The sequence below is a fragment of the Rhinoderma darwinii genome, chromosome 10 (assembly GCF_050947455.1).
Source record: "Rhinoderma darwinii isolate aRhiDar2 chromosome 10, aRhiDar2.hap1, whole genome shotgun sequence".
NCBI lineage: Eukaryota > Metazoa > Chordata > Amphibia > Anura > Rhinodermatidae > Rhinoderma > Rhinoderma darwinii.
Genome location: NC_134696.1, coordinates 77,182,401 through 77,194,128, shown reverse-complemented (window position 1 = coordinate 77,194,128; position 11,728 = coordinate 77,182,401). Strand labels below are relative to the sequence as shown.

Sequence of the window (11,728 nt, the reverse complement as noted above, 5' to 3'; positions counted from 1 at the left end):
GCCAGAGCAGGTCTGTCATAGTGTCATTGCTTCCATTATGAACAAAAGCCAGTGTGAACAGAGTTGAAACTTCCGGAAACTGAAGTTTTATTCACACTGGCATCATGGCTTCCATTTTTACTTATTCCATGATGAATATAACAGATCAGTCGTAATCAGTTAGGATCCATCCCCCCCCCCATTTACTTATAATGGGACTGGTTTTCTTCAGGAATCCTTCTTTTATAGGGTAGCATACTGCAGTATGCTGTGCTATTCTTACCGCCAAATAATATGGGAATCTTAACCAAAAGAAGTGCCTACAAGGATTTATTATTTATTTAACCCCGTCGTGCATTTTCACATCATTCCCACATCATGGGAAGGGTCACCTTCTCGTATTATGCACAGAAGCTGTGCCCGCACGATTACCGCGGGAGCTTGGCTGTGACAGTCACAGCCGGGGTTCCGCTGCAATAGCTGAGATTGGAGAAACCTCAAATCTCAGCCATTTAATCCCTTAAATGCCACGGTCAATAGCGACCACACCATTTAAATGTTTTGACCCATCGGCATCATCGGATTGCCATGGCAGCCGGGGGCCTAACAAAGGCCCTCAGGCCTGCCTTGGTTATATGCCTATTAGGCCGAGTCAGAGGCATGTCCTAATAGATTGCCTGACAGTTTTACACTGTCAGGCAATAATGCTTTAGTATACAAATTATATCAATGCATTATATGAGCGATCAAAAGATTGCATTGTAAAGTCTCCAAGTGGGAATGAAAAAAAAAAATTAAAGACAGTTAAATAAAGTTTATGAAAAAATAAAAAAAAGGTAAAATAAAAATAAAACCATTTTTTGGGATAAAAAGCGGTTTTATTTAATAAACGTGTTTAAACAAAGAAAAAATATACATATGTGGTATCGCCGCATTTGTAATGACGGAAAAGAGTAAAGGTAACAGATTAATTAAATCGCATGTGAATGCCGTTAAAAAACCCTGAAAAAACTAATACAAAATTGCTTGTTTGTTCCACCCCCCCCCCACATATAATAACGTTAATCAAAGTCCCATGTTCCCCAAAATAGTATCGATGAAAACTACACCTTGTCCCGCAGAAATCAAGCCCCCATACAGCTACAACGACAGAAAAATTAAAAAGTTATGGCTCTTGGAATGCGACGATGCAAAAACAAATTATCTTTTTTTTAAAGGATTTTTATTATGCAAACGTAGTAAAACATAAAAAAAACTATACATATTTGATACCGATGTAATCGTATCGACCCATAGAATAAAGTTAACATGTAATTTACGTCGCTCATTGAACAGTGTACATTTAAAGAGCGAAAAATCATCCTGGAATAGCTGCTTTTTTTCATTCCCTTCCCTCAAAAAAAGTTAATAGTTTTAATCAGTATGCTGTATGCACCCAAAAATGGTGCTATTGAAAAAATAAAACTCGTCAACAAAAAACAAGCCCTCATACGTATACGTCGATGGAAAAATAAAAAAGTTATGGTCCTTAAAACGAGGTGATGAGAAAACAAAAAAAATTGCTGCGTCCTCAAGGCACAAAATAGCTGTATCCTTAAGGGGTTAATTTTGCTAGTTTTGAGGGCCTGCAACGCACCAATTAAAGGGATTGTCCAGTTTCAGCAAATTAATGTTAATTTTTTTGTAAAATAAAAAAGTTCTACAATTTTCCAATATACTTTCTGTATTAATTCCTCACTCTTTTCAAGATCTCTGCTTGTTGTTATTCAGTAGGAACATTCATTGTTAACTTCCAGTGGATAAAAATAGTCATGTGATGGACACACAGGGGCACGGCTCGCTACAGTTACAGTATGTGTATCAGAGCTGTGTCTTGTACGATCCCAGCATCTCAAACCGGACAACTCCTTTAACATAAAAAACTGTTTTAGGAAAATTTGTTAGAACTGTTTCGATAAAGGGAAATTTCACGTTTGCAACTATTTAGCGAATATATAAAACTATTGCATTAATAGCAATTTCCTCAGACATAGCTCCATACAAAAGTGGGGCTGATCTGAGCAACATCAGGGGGAGAAGCACCAGAGAAAATACAGATTGTCTGCGTTCTGCTAACAACACTGCGAGAGGAACTAATGGAAATAAAATTTGTAAAAGGAGAGCTAATAGATATATCATAGGAAACTGCTTAGAATTCAATTCCTTTATTTATTCGTCCATTGGGTGCAAAAAATAAAATGTGCCCTCCTTGCTGCCAGGACAAAGTATGTGCCCTCAATGGGCGGCTTTACATGCTACAATATTCCAGTCAATCTGATGTCCATCACCATCACCTGGAGCCCTGACCAGTAGTAGTCATGACTGTTCTCTCCGTGTTGCATGTACGCTCCCTCCCTCCCTACTCTACACTCACACCCTCTTCCCACCCTCCCTCTCCTACCTGACGTCAGCCTGTCTCTGCTCTCAGTATTCTTCAGCCTCTGCAGGCTGCTGTGTACAGTATTATACAGGACCATGGATATACTGATCCTGCTCTCCCTGTGCCTGCTCAGCTGGAGAGGTAAATGAAGCACATTTGGTAATGGCATGTGGGGTTGTCACCAGCTGCATTATATTTAGACCTACTGGATGTATGACTTACATGTTCATCCACTGACAGATCCTTACTAAAATATATGTGTGCCTGTTAGTACAGTGATGTGTATATATATATATATATATATATATATATATGTTAGTTATTGCCTGTACAGCTGTATTACTCTGTTTACATGTGATCACGGTGGGATTATTGACTTTTATAAAGGTGGGAAACTTGTGGTGCTTATTATGGGACTGAAAGACAGAAATTGTATATTATTATTTCAATTCTAGACTGGAAAATTGCTGTAGTGTTAATACTAGTGGTGAATATCACATTAACAGAGTATACAGAACTGGGTGAGGTCTCTAGGCGGGATGTTGATCGAAATTCACCAACTGTCACAATAATTGCAATCGTAAATAAGAAAAATTATTGAAGCTGACGGATACGAAAAAGAATCAAACAATCACTGATATCGTGACATTAAGTTGTGAATGTTAGAAATACTCCATTATAATGTGGGATTTATTTTGCTACAATGGAACTGAAATGATCTCTATGTGAATGGGCAGCTCAGAGGATCGCCCCTATGATGGCTTACTTGGGAAAAATCATAATGTGTAAAGCCAGCCCGAGCCAGTGGGGTTATCACTTTATCAGTGACCCTACCAGCTTCCCAGCATAAGGGAGCAGCAAAGGTTTCTCCCTTAAAGGGAAAGTCCTATAGCTATAAGTAACATTGTCTCTTACTTTTCCATGTATATTCAATCTGTATTGTTTACTTAGCATTTGTGTTATGAGCTTGAGTTTGATACAGGAGCGTCAGTGGAAAATATGATGCAAAACCAGACATGACATTTGCCTTATTTAGTAAAAGCTTCAAAGGTCTCATTCTAAACAATTAAAGCTCCTCGGCTGAACATGTTCATCAGGGTTACTACTAAGCATGGCTTGTTGAATGTCATACTGTATATGTCATACTGTATATGTCTAGAGGATAGTCTATTAGTATAGTCGGTGTGCATTACACTGTATAGGATTTTGTGATTCTGGGCATGAATGTAACTGGGACTATTTTAGTGGTGGTGATGAACAGTCTGCCCCTCCTAAATTCTATTCCATGGCCTTTCAGTGCATGCACACTATGTAGATTGTTTGACATTGGCATTTACTGATTTTGACCAGGAAACCTCCAAATGGATGTCCCCATTTCTACAAAGGATAGTACTGACCCCGTAGCCTCTCTGTCGTCATACCATCCAAATCAGCCTTCCCACCCTGTTTCCTTATAAGTTTTCTGAACAATAGATGCTTGTGGAGCCTCTATAATGCAGTTATTAACATGGTATGTTTTATCATTCATTTACAGGCAGAGGAAATTACACAAGGGAATCTCATCCCTCTGCATTTAATGTAAGAGGGAATTTCAGTTAATTTCATTTAATTATTTGAGCCATCTTGGTAGGGTCAGTCCAAGTCAACAATGTATTTCATGGGTCCCTGTATACATTCTTCTGTTGTTAAAAAAACAAAAAGCCATCCATACCATCCATAGAATATTGGTCTAATATTAATTATTGTGTTGTTATTATTATACCTTTTTCATATATATATACACATATATAGTATGTATTGCAACAGTGGATACAGTTTACATTAACTTAACTTATGTCTGTTCTAGTAGAGCATGAGGATATAACATGTATTATTTTGTACTGCATGGTTAGAAACCAAAGTGCCTAGAGAAAGTGCAAGCCTCCTTTACTGCAGATGGTTCCTTTAGCATAATCACACCAGGGGTGTAGCTATAGGGTGTGAAGAGTGTACCCTGATGCCTGAGGAGGCCTCTCTGCCACTTAAAAAGATGCCAGTATTTTATTGGTTGATATACCAATATTTGAATATATTCATTCAACAGTCTCGGTTAAGGCCCTTTTACACGGGCCAATTATCAGTAAAAAGGAGCGTTCATATGTAAACAGGGCAACGATCAGCCAATGAACGAGCAAACGCTCATTTATCGGCTGATTCTATTGTAAACAATAGAAATGTAGAAATGTATGTGGACGAGGGATCGCAGTCTCGTCCCCAAACATAGCTCCTTGAGAAAGGAGCAACCGAGCACCGATCAACAAGCTGTCTCAATGATCGGTGCTCGTTTACACGGCCCGTGTTGGACGACCCATACCTTGTATTATAGCCCTCCTGCTGGGGCTAACTTGTGCAAGATTATGGGTCGTCAATAGACTGAATGCAGTATTTAACATTTCATTTAAAACTATCTTAACGCGGTCGCTTCCCTTGAGACCGTAATTGTTACACCACCATACCTTACAGATCACTGTAAATTCTGGTAAAAATATGGTTGGATATGAGAAAAAAAACAACTATCATTAATTTATAATTATGTAGCTACCTGTAAATGTTAAGTATTGTATACATTTTGTCTATGAAAGACATGATATTACAAAGTGACTACTACTCGTGAAAGATACTGCTACGGCAGAGTTGTAACTTAAATCTCCTGGGTCCCAATGCAAAATCTGTAACAGGGTGCCCACCTACCATGTGCCCAGGGGCGTAACTAGGAAAGACTGGGCCCCATAGAAAACTTTTGACTGGGGCCCCCCCTCCCCTGGGTGTCACACAACCCCCCCTTGTAGATAGTGCCTTTTTTACAGCGCCACTGTATATAACGCCATACAGCCCCCCTCTAGATAACGCCATACAGCCCCCTCTGTAGATAGCGCCATACATCCCCCTGTAGATAACGCCATACATCCCCCTGTAGATAACGCCATACAGCCCCCTCTGTAGATAGCGCCATAGATCCCCCTGTAGATAACGCCATACAGCCCGCCTGTAGATAGCGCCATACAGCCCCCCTGTAGAGAACGCCATACAGCCCCCCTGTAGATAATGCCATACAGCCCCCACTGTAGAGAACGCCATACAGAGTACCCCCTGTAGATAACGCCATACAGCCCCCTCTGTAGAGAATGCCATACAGCCTCCCCTGTAGATAACACCATACAGCCCCCTTTGTAGATATCTACATAGGGGGCTGTAAGGCGTTATCTACAAAGGGGGCTGTATGGCGTTATCTACAAAGGGGGCTGTATGCCGTTATCTACAGGGGGACTCTGTATGGCGTTATCTACAGGGGAGACTCTGTATGGCGTTCTCTACAGTGGGGGCTGTATGGCGTTATCTACAGGGGGGCTGTATGCCGTTATCTACAGGGGGGCTGTATGGCGTTATCTACAGGGGGCTGTATGATGTTATCTACAGAGGGGGCTGTATGGCGTTATCTACAAAGGGGGCTGTATGGCATTATCTACAAAGGGGGCTGTATGGCATTATCTACAGGGGGACTCTGTATGGCATTCTCTACAGTGGGGGCCGTATGGCGTTATCTACAGGGGGCTGTATGGTGTTATATACAGGGGGGCTGTATGGCGTTATCTACAGAGGGGGCTGTATGGCGTTATCTACAGAGGGGCTGTATGGCGTTCTCTACAGTGGGGGCTGTATGGCGTTCTCTACAGTGGGGGCTGTATGGCGTTATCTACAGGGGGCTGTATGGCGTTATATACAGGGGGGGCTGTATGGCGTTATCTACAGAGGGGGCTGTATGGCGTTATCTACAGGGGACTGTATGGCGTTCTCTACAGTTGGGGCTGTATGGCGTTATCTACAGGGGGGCTGTATGGTGTTATCTACAGAGGTGGCTGTATGGCGTTCCCTACAGGGGGGGCTGTATGGCGTTCTCTACAGTGGGGGCTGTATGGCGTTATCTACAGAGGGGGCTGTATGGCGTTATCTACAGGGGGGCTGTATGGCGTTCTCTACAGGGGAGTTGTATGGCGTTATCTACAGAGGGGGCTGTATGGCGCTAACGCCATACAGCCCCCCTGTAGAGAACGCCATACAGCCCCCCCTGTAGAGAACGCCATACAGCCCCCCTGTAGAGAACGCCATACAGCCCCCCCTGTAGGAAACGCCATACAGCCCCCCCCTGTAGGGAACGCCATACAGCCCCCCCTGTAGGGAACGCCATACAGCCCCTCCCCGTAGGGAACGCAATAGAGCCCCCCCTGTAGGGAACGCCATACAGCCCCCCCTGTAGGGAACGCCATACAGCCCCCCTGTAGGGAACGCCATACAGCCCCCCCTGTAGGGAACGCTATACAGCCCCCCTGTACGGAACGCCATACAGCCCCCCTGTAGGGAACGCCACACAGCCCCCCCTGTAGGGAACGCAATACAGCCCCCCCTGTAGGGAACGCCATACAGCCCCCCCCTGTAGGGAACGCCATACAGCGTCCCCCCTCCCAAAAAAATGCGACCTACAGTGTGTCCTACAAAAGACATGTATCCCCTATCCACAGGATAGGGGATACATGTGTGATCGCTGGCAGCTATGGCTGCTACAGCGCAACGCCACTGAACACTAACTATGGCAGAGCAGGGAGGTATCTCCCCGCTCTGCCATTAAACAAAAGACATGTATCCCCTATCCACAGGATAGGGGATACATGTGGGATCGCTGGCATTGATAGGGAGAACGGGGGACCGAAAGTCCCCCAAACTTCTCCATGACTAACCTCTGACTTCCGGTGTCTGCGCAGCTCAATAAAAATGAAAGGAGCGCTGGTCACGCATTCGCACAAGCGCGACCGGCACTCCATTCATTTCTACGGAGCTGCAGACCGACCCCGGAAGTCCGAGGTTTGTGATGGAGAACTTGAGGGGACTTTCAGTCCCCCGTTCTCCCTATCAATGCCAGCGATCACACATGTATCCCCTATCCTGTGGATAGGGGATACATGTCGTTTGTTTAATGTCAGAGCGGTGAGATACCTCCCTGCTCTGCCGTAGTGTTCAGTGGCGTCGCGCTGTAGCAGCCATAGCGGCTGCTAGCGGAGCCTCCGGCCATGGTGGGGGCCCGTGCCGGCGGGCGACACGAGCCCCCTCATGCCGCGGGTCCCGTAGCAGCCGCTACAGCTGCTACTGCGGTAGTTATGCCACTGCATATGCCATTTATAATACAAGTATATTCTTATGTGGTAGTGGTGCCTTTGGTCATCTCAGACACCGGGGCCTGGGTGTGACTGCTACCTCTACACCCCCTATAGCTAGCTTCCTACAGCTTTCATGATTCAAAACTTGTCCAGTGTTAAAGAGGCTCTGTCACCACACTATAAGTGGCCTATCTTCTGCATAATGTGATCGGCGATGTAATGTATATTACAGCAGTGTTTTTTTATTTAGAAAAACGATCATTTTTGAAGGAGTTATGACCTATATTAGCTTTATGCTAATGAGTTTCTTAATGGACAACTGGGCGTGTTTTACTTTTTGACCAAGTGGGCGTTGTGGAGAGAAGTGTATGACGCTGACCAATCCGTAACCAATCAACGTCATACACCTCTCTCCATTCATTTACACAGCACATAGCGATATAGCTATTTCGCTATGTGCAGCCACATAAACACACTATAACGTTACTCAAGTGTCCTGACAATGAATATACATTACCTCCAGCCAGGACGTCATGTCTATTCACAATCCTGACACTTCTGTAGTGTCTCTGATGTTTACAGCAAGGCAAGCGTAATCTCGCGAGATTACGATGTAACCTGTTATTTCAAACGAGATTACGCTTGCCTTGCTGTAAATATCACAGAGACGCTACAGAAGTGTCAGGATTGTGAATAGACATGACGTCCTGGCTGGAGGTAATGTATATTCATTGTCAGGACATTGCAGTAACTTTATAGTGTGTTTATGTGGCTGCACATAGCGAAATAGCTATATTGCTATGTGCTGTGTAAATGAATGGAGAGAGGTGTATGACGTTGATTGGTTACGGATTGGTCAGCATCATACACTCCTCCCCACAACGCCCACTTGGTCAAAAAATAAAACACGCCCAGTTGTCCATTAAGAAATTCATTAGCATAAAGCTAAAATAGGTCATAACCGTCAAAAATGATCGTTTTTCTAAATAAAAAACAGTGCTGTAATCTACATTACAGCGCCGATCACATTATGTACAAGATAGGCCACTTATAATGTGGTGACAGAGCCTCTTTAAGCTGGCTATACACAATCAATAAAAGTTTTCTGAATCCTGTATTTTCGGCAGACTTGTCCAACTATCTAATGTGTATGTGGATCTCCCGATTCTCATGGAAAGAAGCAAAAAAAAAAAAGATTGGACATGTTAAGCGTACATGTTTATGGCAGAGTTAGGAGGAATAGTGGCCATCAGCTATCTAAAGTATATGAGGCATTTGGCCATCAGCTATCTAAAGTATATGAGGCGTTTGGCCATCAGCTAGCTAAAGTATATGAGGCATTTGGCCATCAGCTATCTAAAGTATATGGTCAGCTTTATGCATGTCTTCAATTGACCCAACCAAGCCCAGAATATTGTGAGTAACTCATCAATATCACCTCTGAGGCAAGGTATGCTGTTGACTTCTGGTTCATATAGGGTTAGACGACCTTATTGCTAGGACTCATGATTTGTCCATGTACTATTTTAAAATGACCTTACTCCATTTGCACAGAGCCTTATAATCTCTTACAAAGAAATGTCCTTACATCAATCATCTTCTACTGCGCATTGAGTGTTGTAACATTACTTGTTTACAGGCTGTTGAGCCGTCCGTCATCTATTCATCTGTCGGTTATCTGCTATAGACAAAAGCTTTGTACAGTTTTATTCCACAACATTATTGCTGCTACCTTACATTTGGCTAAACTTATATTTTAGGGATTAAAATCTGATTGTTATTTAGTGGAAGGTCTAATCTGCACATCATTTTTGTGTGCCAGAATATCTATCAACTAATGATAATGGTTGCTTTAGTCATTTATATAATGCAACGTTTCAACCCCACAATGGAGTCATTCTCCAGCAAATAGTGTAGGCAGTGTAAGGGTATGTTCACACGGCCTATTTACGGACGTAATTCGGGCGTTTTTGCCCCGAATTACGCCCGAAAATAGCGCCTCAATAGCGCTGACAAACATCTGCCCATTGAAAGCAATGGGCAGACGTTTGTCTGTTCACACGAGGCGTATATTTACGCGCCGCTGTCAAATGACGGCGCGTAAATAGACGCCCGCGTAGAAGAAGTGACCTGTCACTTCTTTGGCCGTAATTGGAGCCGCTATTCATTGACTCCAATGAATAGCAGCGCTAATTACGGCCGTAATTGACGCGGCGTTCAAGCGCCTGCACATGCCGGTACGGCTGAAATTACGGGGATGTTTTCAGGCTGAAACATCCCCGTAATTTCAGCCGTTACGGACCCCCGCCGTGTGAACATACCCTTAGGGTATATAAACACACCCCTTATTATAACATTAATTATACAATTAGAATATCCAAGTGTCATAATTCACATCTCATAAATGTTATGTGATAACAACTCCTATATTAAAGTGCATCATGCTGTATTGCATAAACATATGTTGTATAACAAATTGATCGGTACAAACAAATCCATACATACATATATACATATAATTACCCCAACTGCTACTACCATCATAAATTTATAAATGACGAAGGAGGGACTTGCCACTCACCCATATGTAAATCATATCCCCCCACTGGCACCGCTTTTTTTGTGAACAAAACGAGTGCACCGATGACGAAAAGCACATCCTAATAGGTCGGAAGACCTCACATGACCCTAGCTCCCAATCACATTGCATGCAGAATGTAATGACGTTCCATTTTAACACTAACGTATCACGTGATGGCACCTCATTGATGAGCAGCTGTTCTTGGTGCCGAGCTCTCGCGGTATGGGACTTAGCCCTCCCCATCGCAAACTACAGCATGTGCACAACCTCCTAAAGGAATTAACTTCTTACAGTACCTGTTCAAACATAATAAGAAGATAAACTGATCCAAATGGACCACCAACTGTTATCAAGGCATGATCCTTTGTAACATAGAGATAGTATATTATAACATAGTATTATCCTATATTATAACCTCCCTCTAGTAGTCAAACCCATGTGCGGTAGAAGCACCATTTAGTGTGAACTGCGTTTACCACAGGAACTAGAGTTGGATCAGAAAAAAACTAGTATATCACCCAATCTATCGATCCGGTCCCGGTCTTACCTGGACATAAGGACCTTATTAAGGAATATGGTTTACACATGTATCAATGAGGTCGCACCATGCTTGACAAAACAAACCCTAAAACATATATGAATCTCATAATTAGGCCTCATTTACACGAGCGTAATATACGCGCGTGCGACGCGCATGCTTTTCACGCGTGTCGTACGCACCTATATTACTCTATGGGGCAGTGCAGACGATGCGTGAATTTTGCGCAGCGCGAGTGCGTTGCGTAAAACTCACGACATGTTCTATAATCATGCGTTTTTCGCGCATCACGCACCCATTGAAGTCAATGGGTGCGTGAAAACCACGAAGGTCGCACGGAAGCACTTCCGTGCGAACTGCGTGATTCGCGCAAGTGCTGTCAAACTGAATGTAAACAGAAAAGCACCACGTGCTTTTCTGTTTACAAACATCCGAACGGAGTGTCTTAGACATGAGCGAACCGAACTTTACCGGGTTCGGCCGAACTCGTTTGGACCGAACCCGGCAGGAGACAGTCACTGTGCAGGGTGCTGAAAGAGTTAAACTGGTTCAGCACCCTGGACAGTGACTTCCGATTCCAATATACGTGAACGTGTAAAAAAAAAAAAAGTTCTGACTTACCGATAACTCCCGGCTTCTTCCTCCAGTCTGACCTCCAGGGATGACAATTCAGTCCAAGTGACAGCTGCAGCCAATCACAAGCCAAGCACAGGCTGCAGCGGTCACATGGACTGCCGCGTCATCCAGGGAGGTGGGACCAGATGTCAAGAGAGGCGCATCACCAAGGACGCGTCACCAAGGACGCGTCACCAAGGCAACGGCCGGGAAGTTCTTGGTAAGTGCGAACCTCTTTTTTTTTTCAACAGGTTACTCGATATGGTGATCGGAATGCACTGTCGAGGGTGCTGAAAGAGTTACTGCCGATCAGTTAACTCTTTCAGCACCATGGACAGTGACTGACGTCGACTAGCCTCATCTCTATGATGGCGGCTGCGCGAAAATCACGCAGCCGCGCATCATAC

General features: G+C 43.7%; 1 protein-coding gene across 2 annotated transcripts in view; it reads left to right on the top strand.

Moving 5' to 3' along the window:
• The first annotated feature begins 2,456 nt into the window (after nt 1-2,456).
• The window catches only part of MCAM (melanoma cell adhesion molecule), a 172,579-nt gene continuing 163,307 nt past the window's right edge, over nt 2,457-11,728 (top strand). The window contains exons 1-2 of one of the 2 annotated variants that reach the window (XM_075840088.1): nt 2,474-2,539; nt 3,933-3,976. Coding sequence is in view for 1 of the 2 variants with exons in the window: in XM_075840087.1 (XP_075696202.1) it covers nt 2,494-2,539 (46 nt within the window). In the remaining variant the exon portion in view is untranslated. Of the gene's footprint in view, nt 2,540-3,932; nt 3,977-11,728 lie in introns of both variants that reach the window. The other variant, XM_075840087.1, reaches the window with a different exon arrangement.